The following is a 20,289-nucleotide window of genomic DNA, read 5'->3' as shown; positions in this document are numbered from 1 at the left end:
ATTTCCTGCCAGCAGCAGCAAGGATGTGTGAGTATATTATTAAAATCCTCTGTGAATTAAGAAGTAAAGCAAATTAGTATCAGCTCACAGTTTGGAAGTCTCGATATGATACTACTAATCAGCAAATCAGCTGAATAACAAGAAAATCAGATAACCTTAATTTAGGTGATTTGGTGGTTGCACAGCTGTGTTCCCAATATGTAGACCAGTACTTGGGAACCCAGTAAATATGCGTGGATGAATTAATGAGTGAACGAATGGATGGCGGGACTGTTAAGGCATCCCGTTAGAAACTGACAAAGTCTAAAAGTAGGAGTAAAGAATTAATTCACCTTTGTGACCCAGATCTTGACGAAGCAGGACCTGCCAGGAAACTTTCTAACCCTTCTCTCTGTGCTCCTCTAGGCAGCTTGAAATCCACTCTCCAGATGCTAAGCACACGGTGATCCTAAGGAGCAAGGACTCAGCCACGGCCCAGGCATGGTTCAGTGCCATCCATTCCAACGTTAATGACCTGCTGACCCGAGTGATTGCTGAGGTCAGAGAGCAGCTGGGGAAAACAGGCATTGCTGGGAGCCGAGAGATTAGGCATCTTGGCTGGCTTGCAGAAAAGGTAAGGAAAATACCTTCCTCTGTAATAGTCGTCCTCCCCGAGATTCCCCCAGCGCTCATAACCACTAAAGTTATCTCATCCCATAGGCTGATTCTCTCATTCACAGTCTGTGTGGATTTCTCATTCCTCTCCAGCAGGCTACAGGCCTTTACATTATACATGGGTTTTGTCTTAATCAACTTTGATTACCTGCACTTAGTCAAACATGTGGTAAATTGCACGGGGTCCAGGTTGTTGGATGGATGAATGAGTGAGTCGAGGAATAGACTGATCCTATTTTAACATCTGTGTATGAAGGGAAGGGAAAATAACTCAAACTCAGAACAGAGCTCTTGCTTTGGGAGGCAAGGAAGTCAAAATTATTGCTTAAAAAGGGTTTGTGTGGGTTTTGATGAGCCTGTTTGTTTGAATTGAGATGATTCAATTATACATTTGCAAATAACAGCAAGAATTACTTGAGCAATTACTATATGCTGGCTCTTTTCTTATGTTACCTTATATTTTATTTATGCTCTTAAGCCAGTCACTCTTTAATGTCATCATTAAAGAGCACCTACTTTTGTGAGGCACAGTGCTAGGCAGGAGTGGGGAAGGGAGTGAAAAGATAATAAAGACTTAGCCTCTGTCTCAGAGAGGACAGCTGCTGTGGAAAAGACTTTGGGTCATATTAACACAGTCCCTGATTTTTTTTTCCCAAGTTATGTGATATGTTAAAGGTAGTAAAACTCACTCTGTGGCCATCTCTTGGGAGTTACTCTTTCTCTCTATTTCAAAGGATCGAGCCTTTGCCATTGTCCTTACACATGATTGCTGTCCCTTGAAGTTGACCCGGAGTGCTCAGGAACACTGGACTTTGGGAATAATCTGACCTCCCAGTGACTCACTTTCTAATAGGCAGTAAATGGGAATAGGGAACGTCACAATAACACCTTTCCTGCCAAAGAACCCTGTCATCTGAGAAGGCCCAGTCAAATGGCACCAGAAATAATACTCGGGTTTTCCACCATTGTTCTTTGTTTGCAGCAGATCACGTGTGGGTCTTAGCCTAAAAATTTAACACCAAATGGGTTGTTCGGCTTGGTATTGTCCTATCTCTCAAAGATTTCAAAGAACGAAAGGGACAATGCTGGTGGTAGGAGCATCCAAATCCATAATAAACACAAACCACCCATAGCCCTCATGAGTGTATGTGTTAGGGTTCCTGAAGAAAACAAGAGCATAAATCTGGATGGCTGATATAATTTTGAAAGTCACATCTCTATCACTCCCCACTTTCTACTCTCTCCAAATGCATGTGTTTTTATTAGGAAAAGGCCTGATACTCAAGGATCTTTCAATTACAAGTGGCAGAAAACTCAACTCAATTTAGCTTGAGCAAAATGAGCATGCCCGGGTTCTGATAACTGCAATGTCCAAAGATAAGCTTCAGGCATGGTGGGATCCAGGGACTTAAATAATGTATTAGGTCTAAGTCTCCATCTCTTTCTTTCCCTGTCCTTTCATCAGTTTATTACCCAGGCTTCCTCTCTAGTTGGCCTGACGGTTCCAGGCTTATGTTTTCTTTGCTCCTGGTTGTCTCCATGAAGAAAGGCCTCTTTGCTCCAATTGTTTCAATGCAAATCCTGAGATTATAAGTCTAATTGGGTTAACTTGGATAATTCGTTCAGTCTTAGTGCTGAAATCAGCCTCACCTAAGTCATCTGCAGTGAAGATGAGGAGGGGTGGTTCTCTAATGGAAAAAATCAGGTGCTGTGCAAGAAAAAGAATGAATGGATACCAGGGAAGCAAAAGCAAACATTTACTGTAGAAGAGAAGGAGCTGATTGTGATGAAAAATGCTCTCACTTGGTTAAGTTTCTGAGTGGACTTGGAGGTATAGCACATATTTCAGGATCCTGGCAGGAGATGGATGGGAAGGTCGAAAGGGATCATTGGAAAGGATTTAATGCAGGAATAATTTATAAGGTATAGCCAAGGTTTGGGAAACCAATAAGAGATAGAGAAGAACTCCAGGGCCAACAGTAGTAAGAAGCCACTACCATCCCTTGACCAGAAAGGGCAAGGAGAAGCAGCAGTTACCTGAGACTAGGGAGGCTTGTAGCTGTAGAAAAGTGCCACCCACTACCAGCTGTGGTCTTTGGAAGAGAAATGCAGCCCCTGCCAACCCCTGCCCACTGACCCCCTGCTAGTGTCTTCCATGGGCTGAAGCTGGCTGGAAGCCAGAGGTAAGAAGCCCCACGGATGCACTCTTAAGGTGAGTCTTCCAGGGTACAGAGAAGGATGGGAAAGGTAGAGACTGGATCTGAAGGGGCAAAGGGAGGCTGGCCAACACATGCAACCCTGCATCTACCAAGTTGATGGTCTTAATTCTTGAAGGTACTTTTCTCTCATCTCTTCAATCACAAGCTATGTTTAAAATCATTATCACTATTCATGAAATTAAAAAATCTTCCAAAAGTTACTCTTTCTCACCTATAATTTGTCTCATGCCTTTTGCTTATCCCAAATTATTAGCAGACATATTATTAGACATTCTCATGGAACAGCAATAAATGTGCATATAAAGCTCTTCCTGTTTTTAGCATATGATTGTTCTTATGATGTAATTTCAGATCATCGTTCCAGAGATCTCCTTAAGGGTATTATGCAGAGAATCTGTAAGAGCAATAATGATCATGGATAATTATGAGAAGCAAGAATGTCTTTTATTGCCTTCATTTTCACACTTCTCAGAAGATTACCATAGATCAAGTTTAAAGGAACAAATCCGAACTAGATTTTTTTGAATAAATATTTAATACTGAATCCTGGTGTGCAGATATATGAATGGTTTTTAGCAAAATGTTATAATGAATGGCAAATCCTTAATATGATGCCTTTCTTATATTATCACAAATATCATGAATTTGCTTGGTATTTGTAAAGACATAAAATGTGATCCTATATAAATCTAGCTGTAATTTATCTTAAATTGATGTTGTCTTTTCCTATATTGTTATATTTTGATTTTGTAAATTTATCACAGTCACTCTGTGACAAGGTTGTACAGATCATATTTAATTTAATTTCAAATTTTTAAAAGCGCCATTTATATGAACTCAAAAAATATGAAACAACAACTTCCTTTTTAAAATTCCATTTAGTGCAAATCCTAAAACCTCCTCAATGCTACACAGGAGGAAAGTTTAATATTAACATTATTTTTCTTCATGAGATAGTCAGGAGACTTGAAGAATGGCTTCTGAGAAATGACAGGGATTTGAGTGAATGGAGAAATTTCCCTGCACTCCAAGAGAGGAGAAAGAAGGAAGGCCTGTGTTAGTACAGCTTGTTGGGGGAGTCAGGGGAAGACCAGAGACTGATCTAAAGTGAAGCGAGAGTTCATCCTGGAGAAAACTGACAAGCGGACCTGACATCTTGACTAGAACTTGATTATGGAAGATTATTTTTTCAATAGACAGGGTCTCACAATGTTGCCCAGGCTGGAACTCCTGGACTCAAGCAATCCTCCTGCCTCAGCCTCCCAAGTAACTGGGACTACAGGTGTGTGCCACTGCACCTGGCTATCAATTATGGACGATCTGCTTTCTCTGTGAGCACTGTCGCCTGTAGATGGGTCATGCACATCAATGTAAAGCCTTTCCCATGACCATATTAGCCTCAACTCTTTCTTTTTTTTTTTTTTCTTTGAGATGGAGTCTCGCTCTGTCTCCCAGGCTGGAGTGCAGTGGCATGATGTTGGCTCACTGCAACCTCTGCCTCCGGATTCAAGCAATTCTCCTACCTCAGCCTCCCGAGTAGCTGAAATTACAGGCGCATGCCACCACACCCAACTAATTTTTGTAGTTTTAGTAGAGATGGGGTTTTGCTCTGTTGGCCAGGCTGGTCTCGAACTCCTGACCTCAGGTGATCTGGCCACGTCGGCCTCCCAAAGTCCTGGGATTACAGGCATGAGCCACCATGCCCAGCCAGCCTCACATCTTTTAACTCCTTGCAAGCCCCCATCTGGCCCAAGATGACCCATAAATACTAACTCCTGTGAATTGTAAAATGTGTCATGCCCCAAACACATTTTTCCCAATCTTTATTTCTTAGTTCATCTAATCCTTTTACAGTTATCATTACGTTTCAGATAAGAGAAAAACAAGCTAAGTTCTAGCTCTCTTGCTACTTAGAAAAACAGTAATAAACAGGGACGCAGCAGCATTGTTGAGTTATATTTTGTGCTCAGTTCATCAGGCATTCCCTTTGCTTTCCCTTGTTATCTCGGTTTGCAAACTATTTCTTGTAGATTAAATACACAAAAACACAACACAGCAAAACAAAAGCCCAGTTGGGAGCTCTGAGATGCAAGTTCAGGTATCAGCTTTATTCATTTCCATTTCGTATTCTTTCAAATGGGAACGTTTATGTAGTTGTGCCTCCCCATGGTGTTACTGGAGAAAAGGAAGTTGGTAATTCATACTTATTATGGGCAATATGCTTCAAATAATCCAAATCCAATGAGGTAAACTTGTAGTATTTGAGTCACTTTTCTAAGATCTCTCCTCTAGTATGTGGTAGATTTAGAATTTGAGCTTCTCTTTCTAACTCCAAAGTCCAGCACTTTCCACTAAGCTGAGCTAATAAAGGGGCCCAGGAAACATCTGTCCTTATGAGTAATGCCTCCAACAATCCCATCTAGAGCAGTATCGCAGACCAAAAGCACAGCTTCAGAGCTAAGAGACATACCAAGATAATTCAAATCCTTTAAAATTATGAAAATAAGGGAAATGTGTATACCTAGGCCGGGCAACACTTACCAAGATCTTCTCATCTCTCCTATCCATATCCATCCTATATCTTCAACTGCTTCCATTCTTCTCATGACTCTAAAAGAAGAAAAACAAGAAGACATTCTCTCCTTTCTGTCCTTCTCTTCCATTCTTGACTATGTCAATCAACTGAACCTCTCTGGTTAGGTTCCTTCTTTTATCTTCCACAGAGTAATCCTCCTCCCTTCTCTTCCTTCCTAATTTTGTACTATAAAAGTTCAAAGAACAGGTCCTACAGAGACTGCAATCATATTTCATAGGGCAGATTAGGGGAAGGCAATTTGTATATACCCATACACACACACACATATCCATGAATTTCAGTTATCATTATTTAATTAGATACGCCAGTCTCTCAACAAAACAGTTCAAATTTCTGCTACCAAGGCATATTAACTGTGAGTAATTTCATAAGTACAGACCTCATTTCTAAGTCTTCAGTTCACAAATCCCACCATGTAATTAGCAGATGTACGTCCTGACTGGTGACCAATCACATCGCTTCTTTCAAAATCTATGGGTGATTGGCCATGGCACCTCTGTTAATCAGTTCACACACAGACAGCAAAGGAGATAACTCCCTTTCTTCCCTGTCTCCCAGTGACAAATCCATATGACACTTCACAAGAATGGATCCTAGAAAGAGGCAGTTGTCCCACAAAGATGACAGTGCAGCAAAGGTACAAAAAGTGGTAATGCTGGAAATGAAATTTTCATCAAACATAAATGGAATGATAGCAGAAATAGCTGCCCTTGGAAATGTTCACACTGATACTGTTCAAGATAGCAACCAGAAGAACTTAGGGAAGGTAAACTTATAACCTGTAAGTGAAGACTGTAGCTGTGACAAAGGATGAAGATGCCCCAGAGGAGGTGACACTTGTGAAAACTTCACATTAAAGAAACTCTCAAAGATAGCTCACATCATTGAAAGTGCAAAGGATAAAATGTTGCTAGCTGATCCAAACTTAGAAAGGATGATGACAATTTGTCAAAGCATTAAAAAAAAAAAGCTTGTTCTATATTATAAGTTAGATGAGGAGAAGACAAAAAGGTCTGTTCAAACTACTCTTCACTTTAATCCTCAATTCTTCTAATGTTTTAAATTAGAGATTACTAAGTAAACATTTACTCTATTTTTCATCTCCCTATGCATATATAATTGACAGTAAGGCAGTTTTTAACATTTTGATAAAAAATTTTAAAGGTCATGTAATGATCCTAATTTTTCCAACTGATTAAGATTGCTTAGTGTGGTTTCAGCTTTCACAGTCATTTTTATTACCCAGCACTACTGTGCAAAGGCAGAACTGAGAGATTTCTCAATCTGTCTACCTCCCTGTATCTATCTATTCATCCCTATCTAATTACCTATTTATCTATGTGAATATACTGATCTCTCTCTCTCTCTATATATATATACATACTATAGTCTATATTCTTACATAATTTGTTAGATCACCATTAATTTTCAGTTCCAACAATAGCAATTTACTCATCCCCCCCAATTCTAGGTAACTAGAACCAACCAAGTGATTTCATTCTCTAGCTACATTGCCCACCTACATTAGAAGAATCTCAGTGTGAATGTAAAATAGCCCTGGCCCTAGTAAAACAGGCTGCTGTAATCAAGATCTTGACAGTGTAATTAACAGAATGATATTTTTGGAGCCTCTAAATATATCAGCCCCACCATCTGCCTAAAAAAAATTACCTAAGTCAGAATTTCTCACTGCTTCTTCCAGGGAGAAAATAGTCTCTGACCTGAGGGAACTCCCATCTGATAAGAGATAGAAATAGAACTACTGTCCAAGCTACCCTGGCTTGCATCATCCCTAAATCAAGACTATTGGTTATGGTAGAAAACACAGGCTGTTAATGCAATTAAGTGCTAATAGTCCTATTGTGTTGCTTTAAAAGGGAGTCATCAAGTTCCTGAGTGAATCACCTCTGAGATGGAGCAAGACTAAGAAAAAAATCTGGCAGCAGCTTGGGAATCTTCCCATTAGTCCTTTGCTACAAGTGTTTAAACTAAATGTGCCAGTATGAATTTCATTCAGATTGCCTCCATCATCTATTCTCTCAAATGAAACATCAGAGATTTTAAATTGGGATGAGTGAGTAGGTGGGTGGCAGAGGCAGTATGAAATATGCCCACTTTTCTGCATGCCTTCACAGTCATCTGAATTTAGTAAATTGAATTTAGTAAAGTGAATTGTTCTCACCAAAGTGGAAACATTAGAGCTGCCCATGTAAGACAGGGGGGTGTGTACATTTTATTTCTTGTAGGCTGATTCATACAACTTCATATGGGCCTGCTTCAATCTCTTTGGAAAGAACCATAGAACTTGAGATAGAAAGCCCCCTGTGCCTGGCCACATGGTGCTATGGTTTGAACGTGTCCTCCAGTGTTCATGTGTTGGAAATGTAGTCCTTAATGCAACAGAGTTGGGACCTTTAAGAGGTGATGAGGTCTTGAGAGCTTTGCCTTCATGAATGGATTAATGCCATTATCACAGGAATGGATTAGTTATTTCAGAAGTGGGGTCCTGAGAAAAAGGATGACTTCAGCCCACTTCCTGTTAGTTCACACGCAGACAGCAGGGCTGCCTCAGGCACTGGAGGCCCCATGTCTTTCCCACTGTGCCTAGGATTTGAGACATGGAGTCAAAGGAGATCATTCTCCGTCATTAAGTCTTAATGTTGTTTTCCCTTTTGTGTTTTGGACTTAACCGGGACCACGTACCCCTTTCTTCTTGCCTATTTCTCCCTTTTGGAACAGGAATGTCTATCCTATGCCTGTCCTATCATTGTATTTCAGAAGTAGATAACTTGTTTTGATTTCACAGACTCACAGCTGGAGGGAATTTGCCTCAGTATGAATTGTAATTTTGAGTCTCACTCATATCTGATGTAGATGAGACTCTGAACTTTGGACTTTTGAGTTGGTGCTGGACCAAGTTAAGACTCTGGGACTATTGGGATGGAATGAATATATTTTGCATGTGAGGAGGACATGAATTTTTGGGGGAAGGTATGGAATGCTGTGGTTTAAATATGTCCCCAAAGTTCATGTGTTAGAAACTTAGTCCGCAGTGCAACAGAGTTCCATTGATGGGACCTTTAAGAGATGATTAGGTCATTGGGGCTGTGTCTTTATGAATGGATTAATGCCATTATCATGGGCATGAGTTAGCTATTGCAGAACTGGGCTCCTGATAAAAAGGATGCTTGACCACCTTCCAGACTCTCTCATGTGCATGCTCTCTTGCCCTTGCTTCTTCTGCCATGGGATGACACAGCAAGAAGGTCCTCACCAGGTGCAGGCCCCTCATCCTTGGACTTCCCAGCCTCCAGAACTATAAGACATAAATGTCTTTCCTTTATAAATTACCTAGTCGGGTGGGTGCGGTGGTTCATGCCTGTAATCCCAGCATTTTGGGAGGCTGAGATGGGTGGATCACTGGAGGTCAGGAGTTTGAGACCAGCCTGGCCAACATGGTGAAACCCCATCTCTACTAAAAATACAAAAATTAGCCAGGTGTGTTGGCACAGGCCTGTAGTCCCAGCTAATCAAGAGGCTGAGGCAGGAGAATCACTTGAACCCTGGAGGCAGAGGTTGCAGTGAGCCAAGATTGCGCCACTGCACTCCAGCCTGGGTGACAGAGCAAGACTCTGTCTCAAAAAAACAAACAAACAAACAAAAAATTACCCAGTCTACGGTACTCTGTTACAGCAACACAAAACAGACTAATGCACGTGGCTAGCAGACTCTGTTGAACCTACTTTAATCTTATTGGGCATTACGGATTGCCCTTTCTTTATGAAATAGATGTGTTCCAGAAGAGCTGCCTGACTTTGGTCAAAACACAATGATTTTCCTATTAATTTCTATTATTTGATTTTTCTGGTCACCTCCTCTTTGCCCCACTGGTAAGGGAGATATTCCCTACCTGAAACAGGATGAGATGGTGAACACACTCTACTCAGCACTGGACAGATGAGATTAGCAGCAGTTTATTAGTCACATATACTCACAGCCTGGGAGAAGGACACTGCACGCCGTGCAGGGCCACATTGGGGTTGCACTAGGGAGCAGAGTGACACAGCAGAAGCACTGGGAAGCATATTTTGCAGTAATAGGAGGATGAGGTGTGCCCTGGTTCCTAGGGGAGGATGTGATTGGATTCTTTGAATAATTTCACAGGCTGTTAGGGAAATAAAACCCACTAGGTTGAGGACTAGGTGCAGTGTAGCTGGTCCAGCTGATAAGAGAACTAGCTGGGTGGCAGGCATATCAAGGGAACCAGGTTAACTCACCAGTAGGCTTTTGGAGACATGTGAGGCTCAAATATGTCAAGGCAACACATGAAGTTTTAAGCCTTACAATGATCATGAGGCCTTACATTGATCAATGTCTCCAAATTCTTTAGAAGCAGAGTCTGAGACGGAGATTCTTGGGGAGCAATCAACTGAGTGAGGCTCTTAGGAGAAACCTGTAAGGAAGTGAGTGAAGCAGGCTAGGCTGCAGAGAAAGGTAAACAGAAATGTAGTATTAGCTGAAATCTAGTTTCAGCCTGATCCCACTGAAGCTCAGGAGTAGGAATAGCAGCACAGAGTTCTCCCACTTTAAGCCAAGGGAGCCAGGACTTTGTACACCCATATAAGGCAGCCACCGGCTGTGGTCTCCCATAGAGGTAGAGAGTGGCCATTCCCATCAGCCAAGGGCAATTCTCTAGAGAAGGAAAAGGTTAAGCTGTGACCAGTCAACATGCACATCAGGTAAGGCTAGGGTGCACTGGCCTAACAAAGGGAATTTTGGCAGGGGGCCAACAATATCTGCTATAATCACTGGTGTGTTCCCATGAGGGGAGGAATTCCAGCAGGGATTCCTTTAGGTATATGGGACCTTTAGGTGGGACAGACTTAAATATAATGGCTAGTACTGTGACATGTTGAAGGTTATAGCCACCACCTAGAAGTTTACTTTTATTTACAGCTGTATTCACATTCTGATAACTCACATTGGCATTTACTTGCTCCCTTGTCCCTCACATCATGGAATAATTATTTTTTTTAATGCTTTGAAATTCTCAAACATCATTTTCAGAGTTTCTTTGCATCCTTACATGTTCGGTTTGGGCTTTTTATTACTTCTAATAGTACTGGGCTGCTATGCAATGCAAATGAACACATTTCATTTTCCATCCTGAAACTCTCTCAAGTTGGTATTTTCAGGTTTGTAAGCTGAATTCATTTTCTGGTTTAGCAAGTCAGTCAGTGTGAAGTTTTTAAAATATTGATTTTATTTATAATTAGGGTTAGAAATATAGGTGAAGCTATAATTCTAGAATCTGATTTAAGAACATCCATATCTACATATGGGCTGCATCAAGGTGAAAACAGAGATCTTTACGGAGCTGGAGAGGCCAAGCAGGACTCTCAGAATTACATTAGTCACTTTATCACAGTGATTCAGAGAGAGAGGCCCTAAAATATTTCTCCATGTGTTTTGGCCCTGCAGCTTGTAACCCTGCCAAGAAAAGAGGCTGCTTCTTATTTAGTTCTATAGTTCCAGTGCCTAGACAGTGTCTGGGGAATAGTAAGTGGTCAACTTAACGTTTGTTGAATGCATGAGATAGTGGACCAGTGATGTTAGCCAGAAAATGATTCCCTGTTGGCAGTAGACACTGCAACACATTTTCTCTGGGAATGAGGTACAATTCACATTATTTGTTCAAAGTGGCTTTGCTGGGGATCGGGGAGGAGGGAGGGAAACCCAGGCACTTGGTCTGAGTCAAAACGTGGAAGAGATCTCTGGAAAAATGAGAAAGAGAATGAAAGAGTGAAACCTGGGGGTGCATGAAAGGAGAAAGAAGATGGAATGATAGTTGGTTTCTGGTCACGGTGACCCATTGACCAAGCTCTCTCTTGCCCTGTGTAGAATTGACACATTCCTTCTGTTCTGAAAAGCTTCTGAAATGTAACTCATAATGCCTATTACTACACTTGTTTGTTGATCTATTGTGTTGATGCAAAAGTAATTGTGATTTTTGCCATTACTTTAATTATGCAATTACTTTTGCACCAACCTACTACTTTATTTTGGCTCACAGAACATGTGGCTGTACTGTTCATTGTACTCTCTGACCGCCCTTCCCTACCCCTCCACTTTCCCATTTCTCACTTCTTGTTCTTTTATTCTCTGCTCTGTATACAAACAGACTAAATCTTCCCTGAACTAATCTTGGCATCTTCTCAGTTGCAGGTTCCCTAGACACTTTACTGCATCTTCTTTTCCCTAGTTAGCTGTCCACTTATAGGGTCACTTTCCTGCTCAGTAGCACCTCCACCAGTGAGCATGAAAGAGGGAATAAAGGCCGGGCATGGTGGCTCACGCCTATAATCCCAGAACTTTGGGAGGCCAAGGTGGGTGGATCACCTGAGGTCAGGAGTTCAAGACCACCCTGGCCAACACTGTGAAACCTCGTCTCTACTGAAAATACAAAAATTAGCCAGGCATGGTGTCGGGTGCCTGTAATCCCAGCTACTTGGGAGGCTGAGGCAGGAGAATCACTTGAACCCGGGAGGTGGAGGTTGCAGTGAGCAGAGACTGCACCACTGTACTCCAGCCTGGGGGAGGGAGAGGGAGAGGGAGAGGGAGAGAAAGAAAGAAAAAAGAAAGAAAAGAAAAGAGAGGGAAGAAGAGAGAGAGGGAGGGAGGAAGAGAGGGAAGGAGGGAGGGAAGGGAGGGAGGGAGGGAGGAGGAAGATGCATTTTAACCCAGTTGGATTCTCATAAGAGGCATTGGAAAAAAGTGTGCTAGAGGATTCCATCAGTAGGCATGTCTGTGTATTTTACAAAGTTTCAGGCAAACATTCACTTTTGTGTGCCTGGATCTCTGAACACACCATAAGATAACCTGAAGTCAATAGTGTCAGTGCTGAAAACACAAGAATATCCCTGGTGTGTGTGGGGGTGGGGGTGGGGGGAGTTGTGCTGCACAGTTTAACTGGCTGTATATTAGCTGTTGAATTCAAACATCAACCATTTTGGCTAAGGTGAATTTGGAGAACCTAGAAATAAAATTGGGGTCAAGTAAGTGCAATAAGAACTTATCGAATGAATATGTGGGAGGCAGGGAAGGGCAGTGAAGTACCATACTATAGAAGGAAGAGCAGGGGCTTTGCATGGAGACCTACCTGGATTTTAATCCCCAGTTTGCTACTTACTGGTTGAGTGACTTTTGACAAGTTTTTAAAAAATATTTAATCCTCACTTTTTGTGTCTGTAAAAAAAAGACATTAATACCTACTGCAAAAGATAATTTATACAACTTAATTGAAATTGTTTTTGTATAATGGCTGGCACAGGGCCAGCACATAGCATCCAATAAATGTAATCCAGCAGATGAGGGCAGTCAGCTCTCTAGCTTGCATGTCTTATTAGAAAAGTAGCAGTTACTTTTGGAGTATTTTTGGAATGGAGTTTGTATAGAGGCCTCTAGAAATCTCCAAATTTGTGAATGCTACTATATGTGTGTGTGTGTGCACACACACACACTTTCTTCTATTAAGTGCAATAAAAATGAGTTGTACTGGACTTTTTTTACTGAAATATTGATTTACCAAATGGCTCAGAACTACTGATCCAATATTCTATTCTTTAATTTATCCCTAACTTCTATTTTCTGGCAAAGAACTATCATCTTCACAGAACTTCCATCAACACCATCGTTTGGCTTTTTAGGCCATTTTACAAAAATGTATGTGTCTTTCATGCCTTCATGCAAGGGTAGGACAGCAGAGCCATGCTGACATGCCTAGAGAGGGGGTTATCTGGGCCTCCTCCAGGTCTGAGTGTCAGATCACACTTCAAAACTGGCCCTTAACACAATGACAAATTAGTGCAAGTCATCAGCATTCAAGGTCACACAGAGTAAAAACTGTATTAAATCATGAAGGCCAAAGATCTACCGTAAATGGTAGAGTAAAAACTGAACTTAATAAAGAATCAAAATCAATACTTAACAATAGTGCTGACAAAATTAGGGAGGCAGAATGCACTGTGTGAAATGGGGTTTCCAAAGAGAGCTTGATGGGAAAAATCAGGCTGAATAGTCTTCAAAAGGGGAAAGATTTAAAAGCTTCAAATGGATCATAGATGACCTGCTGCCTAATTTCACAAGGCCCTGAAATAAAGAACATATTACTTCATGTCTGGAAAAGAGGTCATAAGTCAGAGTTAACGTAAATCAATTCCAAGTTCCCTAAAAATGAAATCTCTCTCTTTCTCTCTGTCTCTCTCTCTCTCTCTCTATATATATATATATGTATAATTTTCACCAATACCCCATTATGAATCTTGTAGAAGTAACTCCATATTTAATGAACTGTAAATTATAAAAACACCTTTCTAAAGTTTATATAAAATTGATTTTAAAAGGCAATTTTAAATTAGTATAAAAAGATCTTTCAATAAAAGCATAAAATAATGTATTCATAATTGCTGTATTTCTTCTCACTGCAAGAGACCAGAAATTGAAGGAAGAAGTATTTTTAGGAATTTTAGGGTTCTTGATGGCTTTAGTAGAAACTAACCCAAAGATATGGATTTTATTGTTTTCTCATTTTTCTATTTAAACTTTTAACAAACTAGAACCTTAAACATAATTGCTAGTTATTATGGTGCATTTGAAAAAGACAGGTTTCTGGAAGCTTAACCATGAACCTTGATATTTTTCTGAGAAAATGGGCCTCAGAAATGTGGAAACCAACTTCTCCCAGCTCTAGATTTTCCACCCTCTGCCCTTTTACCATATTGTTTCTCCTCCTTGCCAAGCTTCAAGGCTTTAACTTGAATAATAACTGGGTTGAAAGGTAATTTCATCCAGCGTCCAACAGCCAGAAACCAGAATGGAACTGTCACAGAAATCTATTTTTTATTTATCCCTCATCTTTTAGGGATTGAACATCTTTTTGCTTATAAATAATCAAGTGATTTTTTAAACAAACAAATATATGACTAGTCATTTTCTTATCCATTTGATAAACACTATTCAGCACCTATAATTCATTCACTCTGTAAGTAACTATTGAGCACATACAATATGCCAAGCAAGTGAAAGTACTGGGGCTATGATGGTGACACGTCAGACAAGTTCCTTGCTGCACTGGAGCTTACTTTCAGCAGGGGAGGTAGATAATTTGTAAGAAAACAAACAATTCAGATTGTGATATGTGCTGATAAAGAGAATGGGCAATATGAATGTAAGGGACAAGGAAATTAATTTTAGATAATTGTTTATAATAGGTGAGGCAGTAAGCTGGAGATACAAAGATGTTCTCAGGGAACTCACAAACAAATGAGGAAGACAAACATGGAACCTAAGAATTTCAAATACAGACCTGTGCATGCTATAATTTATTTCCATATTAAATCAGTGGGGGCTCAAAGGAAGCAATCAGCTCACTTGGACTAAGAGGTTAAGAAAGCTCTTAAACTGAATCTTAAAAATCAGGTAGAGAAAGACTTTCCAGGTTGCAGAAATAGTATGTGCAAAGGCATAAAGACGCAAAATGCATGGCCTCGTTTAAGAATAGCCATTAATCTTAGGTGGCTAGAGCACTAAATATATATATATATTTATATATATATGTATATATATATATATTTATATATATGTATATATATATTTATATGTATATATATATTTATATATGTATATATATATATTTTATATATATATGTGTGTATATATATATAAATATATATATATATTCAGGTGATACTGCCTTTCTAGCAACACCCTTAGGCAGTTGTACCTTCACTCGTTTGCTGCTGTATTGCATTTTTAGAATTCTTCTTTGGAATCGTCTTCAAAGGCAGTATACGAAAATCTACTTTACAGTCATATGGGCATCCCCCTTAGTCCAAATGTATTTTCTCTCTCTTTTTCACTTTCACCCTGTTTGGCTTAACTGATCACCTTGTACCTATTCTAAGGAGACCTCCGGTCTCAGAGCTAGGGATCTGGAGGCGAATTCTGAGTATGGAGTGAGGTTGGACATGCTATTATGCCAACCAAGGCTGACCAACAAAACACCTCATCCAAAATGCACGAGGAAGCCCAATACCGTAAGTTCCTTTGGAAAATAATTCAACAGCATTTTTTGAGTCCCCACCACTGGGTCAGGTAGGTGTTCTATTCTACCTTAGCACTCGTTCTAGTGAGTTTTACATATCAATTCAGTCTTCACCCAGTATTTATAAATCTGTGGATTATCTTTCTTTTAAAAAATTAGACAGATGTAGCAAATTGCTTTTGTGAAATATAGCCTGGAGCTTTATGTATGATACCAAAGTGGATTTAGAAGTGAACACTCCAGTTTCTCATTCCACAAAAATATTCTTCCTTGGTATCCCAACTCTAAGAACCGCATGAGTTATAATAGCAAAATTAAATATTTGCTTGGTGCTTTATAGAGTGATTCTATATTCCTTACTGCCTTTAACATGCTAAGAGCTCACTGATTCTACACCAGGGGTGTCCAATCTTTTGGCTTTCCTGGGCCACATTAGAAGAAGAATTGTCTTGGCCCACACATAAAATACACTAACACTAACGATAGCTAATGAGCTTTTTAAAATTGCAAAAAAACTCATAATGTTTTCAACACAAATTTGTGTTGGGCCACATTCAAAGCTGTCCCGGGCCACATGTGGCCCATGGGCCATGGGTTGGACAAGCTTGTTCTACACCATTATCTGCCAGAGCAGATGATTTGATGAGTGAGCATGTGCCTGTGCACCAGGCTGCTGGCCTCGCTCTGCAGGAGCCACGTTCCCTTTCAGGAGGAGCACAGGCATCTTCAGCAATGTTGTGTGCACCTCCTCGTTGTCATGGTGCAAAGTGCTTATTGGGATTCTGCCAGAAAAGATGTGATCATTGAGAATAAAAACTACTCTTTGAATTGTGCTAATAAGAAAGCTGATCCTTGGTGTTGAAATGATTAGTTTGACCTTTAATTTTTTAAGTGGCTTTATGCAAATGGGAGTGCTGCATGCTGTGTAATTTTAAACATAATATTATATTTGTTTGGTTTTCTTTTTCAAACCAGGACTGCAAAAATCAAGCTAGGCCTGGCATGGTGGCTTATGCCTGCAATCCCAGCACTTTGGGAAGCCAAGTTGAGAGGGTCACTTGAGGCCAGGAGTTTGAGACCAGCCTGGGGCAATGTAGCAAGAGCCCCCATTTTTACAAAAAAAAAAAAAAAACAAAAAAAACCTTTTTTTAGTTTAGTCAGGTATTGTGGTGTGCCCCTGTAGTTCTAGCTTACTGGGAAGGCTGAGGCAGGAAGATCACTTAAGCCCAGGAATTCAAGGCTGCAGTGAGCTATGATCACACCACTGTACCCCAGGCCGTGTGAAAGAGTGAGACACTGTCTCAAAAAAAAAAAAAAAAAAAAAATCAAGCTAATCTTAAGCACCAGTGTTGAGTCAAGTAGTCGAATCTAAAAAATCACCAACTGCTAGTAATCTCTTCCTCATTGGTCCCCCTTAAAGAAAAGGAAAATTGATGATACTACCCAAAATGTACTATTAAATAATTATTTTTGAATCATTACCGACTTGGAGATGTGAGGAAGGCTTCCTTTCCTAATATTATTTTTTCACTCCTACAAGAGTTTGTTGTCGTCCAGGAAAAGGTGGTAAGAGGTGTGTACGCACTATGTGGGTGCTGAATGATGAATTACAGAGGATAATTTAGGAGGCCCCACCCTGAGGTGAACAGTTAGCTTTTAAAGAGTTACATCCAGTTAAGAGAGAAATGGGTAGGAAAGAAAGAAGAAAAGATAAAGGGAGAAGAACAGTTCGTTTTTAAAGAGCTACATCCAGTTAAGAGAGAAATGGGTAGGAAAGAAAGAAGAAAAGATAAAGGGAAGGAAAGGAAATGAAAGGAAAGGAAGAAAACTAAGGAAGGAGAAAGACATGCTGTAATCTTTTTACCTCCGTTCGATTCAAACTGGCTTATGTTATTCAGATGGCAGAAATAACGCTTGCACTTCAAGAGACTTGCCTTAAAACTTTCAGCTCTGACCTTGAGGCTGCTCACTTGGCCATCTAATGAATGGTATTTGGTTCCTGGAAATATGATAATGCCATTTGCACGTTCAGTTTCTCCTATTTTGGTGGTAAATCCAATAAATTCTTCATGTAAGCAGAAAGGCAAATTGACAACCATGAAGCCCTGTGGGTTCCGCAAAGGGATTTTTCCACCCCTCAGTTTTTAATGAGGCCCCATATTCATCATCTTCCCCAATGGCTACTTTGAGCAAGATGTGCTCAGTGTGTGCTGTTGAGCTGATGCCAAGCTGCTGACCTTTGCATTCGGTGAGCCCTCAGCTGAGAATCTGACCTAAGATCAGACATATTGTTGGATCCGTCATGTTGATTCTTGGCTCTGATACTAATGGGCAGCTAATGAGTTCATGGTGTACATATTAACCCCGGCTCTGGCGACGCTAATGCCAGATGCACAGTGAGTTGGAGTTGTGGGGAGGGAAGCAAGATGCCCAGTGCACTAGCATCTTTTTGTTTTGTTTTTTTTGTTTTGTTTTGAGATGTAGTCTCGCTCTGTCACCACACTGGAGTGCAGTGGCGCAATCTCGGCTCACTGAAACCTCCGCTTCCTGGGCTCAAGCGATTCCCCTGCCTTAGCCTCCTGAGTAGCTGGGACTACAGGCGTGTGCCACCACACCAGGCTAATTTTTTTTTTTTTTTTTTTTTTTAGTAGAGGTGGGATTTCACCATGTTGGCCAGGATGGTTTCAATCTCCTGACCTCGTGATCCACCTGCCTCAGCCTCCCAAAGAGCTGGGATCATCTTAATAAACGTGAGCAATTAGAAGAGCCGTGTTGGTAGAATGCCTGTTTCATGGCTTATGGGAAGTAATATGCAATCTAGAGGTGGAAAAAACATACTGTCTTATCTCTCCTCTCAAATTAAAAAAAAATCCCTCCACCTCAGAGAGGTGCTTTACGAACTGTGAAATAGGGAGAAAAGTTGAAATGTTTGAAGAGTCCGATAATGGCTTTTATTACCAAGGGGAATCTGATGTCCAGCCCTGCTGTTGAGTAACAGTAGATTTAAGACCTCCAGGCATGGCCATGTGGCATTGACCACAGGCACATTGGTGACATTTCAAGACAGTGCTGTGTTGTCTGTTTTCTTCAAGAGCTGGCAGGCCAGAGCTAAGGCATAGAAGGGCATGCTACTCTGGCCTTGGAAACAAGTTTTCAAAAGGCAGTGGTGTAAAGAATTTCTACCAGCACACTCTGAAAGACATAATATGCCAGAGAAGGAGTTGTGTCTAATTTGTTCCTGCACCTGAAGTGCCTACCACTGTGTTTCTGGCCACTAGTTTAAGACAGATTGGTTGAATTGGTTAAGGAGTCATGAAAATTGATTATACACTCCACCAGGCTACTAAGGATAGCTGTTTTACTTTGGACAGGGTATCTCTCTTAAATTTGTTTCAGCCGCCTCATATTACAGATGAGAAAACCGAGACACAGAAAGGATAAATAACTTTGCACTGTATTGCACTGATTTCCCTAAGAATGTATGTTTTATGAGAAAGAAGGATGCCTGCTGTAATGCTGTGGATAAACAGTGTGCATGGAGCCCTAAAGAACCAATTCTCATCCTCACTGCTCTTTCTGTTTTTTCTTGGGCAAACCACTGACAGTCTCTCTGAGCTCCTGCATCCTGCCTCATAAATGGTAAATAATGCACGTGAAAGCACTGCATAAACTTTAGATCCCCATATAAAGATAAGCTCTTATTATTAATTTATTTTCCAAGACACTGCTTCCCCAACTCTGTCACTACAGTTTATATGAGAAAAAGAAAACGAAGAGTCCACAATCAAATAACTGAAAAGTGAGATGTCCTGATACAAACAAATACATTTGAATTTGTTTAATATAGTGAATCCTAAATCAATCTCACCACTCTGATACCCAACAAAGATTAATAACCACTACCGGATACATGGTAATTCTACATTTTATCCTTATAAAGAGAGAAACAAAGAATGCCACGTACTTTTTCCTATATAAATGTCAGTAAACCTTATATTTATTCATTCACTGTCACTGAGCATCTGGTACATTATTGTAGTACATGACATTACTGTATACTAGCAGTATTGTAATGTTGATCTCCAGAGTGTTGCCTGGAGAGGAGATGGTGGGATGGTGTTAATTAAAAATGCAGATTTTGTACCCATTAACCAACCACTCTTCATACCTCACTTACCTTTCCCAGCCTCTAGTAACTACCATTCTACTATCTACCTCCATGCAATCAACTTTTTTTTTTTTTGAGATGGAGCTGCACTCTTGTTGCCCAGGCTAAAGTGCAGTGGCACAATCCCGGCTCACTGCAGCCTCCACCTCCTGGGTTCAAGCAATTCTCCTGCCTCAGCCTCCCAAGTAGCTGGGATTATAGGTGCCCACCACCATGCCTGGCTAATTTTTTGTATTCTTAGTAGACACAGGGTTTCACCATGTTGGCCAGGCTGGTTTTGAACTCCTGGCCTCAGCTGATCCACCCGCCTCAGCCTCCCAAAGTGCTGGGATTATAGATGTGAGCCACCATGCCCAGCCAAGATCAACTTTTTTAGTTCCCACATAAGAGTGAGAAAATGCAATATTTTTCTTCCTGTGCCTGACTTATTTCACTTAACATCATGACCTCCAGTTCCATCTGAGTGACTATAGTTAACAATATATTATATATTTCAAAATAGCTAGAAGAGAAGATTTGGAATGTTCCCAACACAAAGATATGATAAATG

At 40.5% G+C, this 20,289-nt stretch overlaps 1 protein-coding gene across 1 annotated transcript in view; it reads left to right on the top strand.

Annotated features, from left to right (window-relative positions):
• Nucleotides 1–20,289, top strand: part of SNTB1 (syntrophin beta 1) — a 276,230-nt gene that overhangs the window by 178,793 nt on the left and 77,148 nt on the right. The window contains exon 3 of the mRNA XM_055116889.3: nt 406–613. Within this exon, the coding sequence (XP_054972864.2) occupies nt 406–613 (208 nt within the window). The remainder of the gene's footprint in view (nt 1–405; nt 614–20,289) is intronic.

The sequence above is a fragment of the Pan paniscus genome, chromosome 7 (genome assembly GCF_029289425.2).
Source record: "Pan paniscus chromosome 7, NHGRI_mPanPan1-v2.0_pri, whole genome shotgun sequence".
In the NCBI taxonomy this organism is placed as follows: Eukaryota; Metazoa; Chordata; class Mammalia; order Primates; family Hominidae; genus Pan; species Pan paniscus.
Note: the sequence above shows the minus strand (reverse complement) of the source record. Positions and strands in the feature narration are given on the sequence as shown.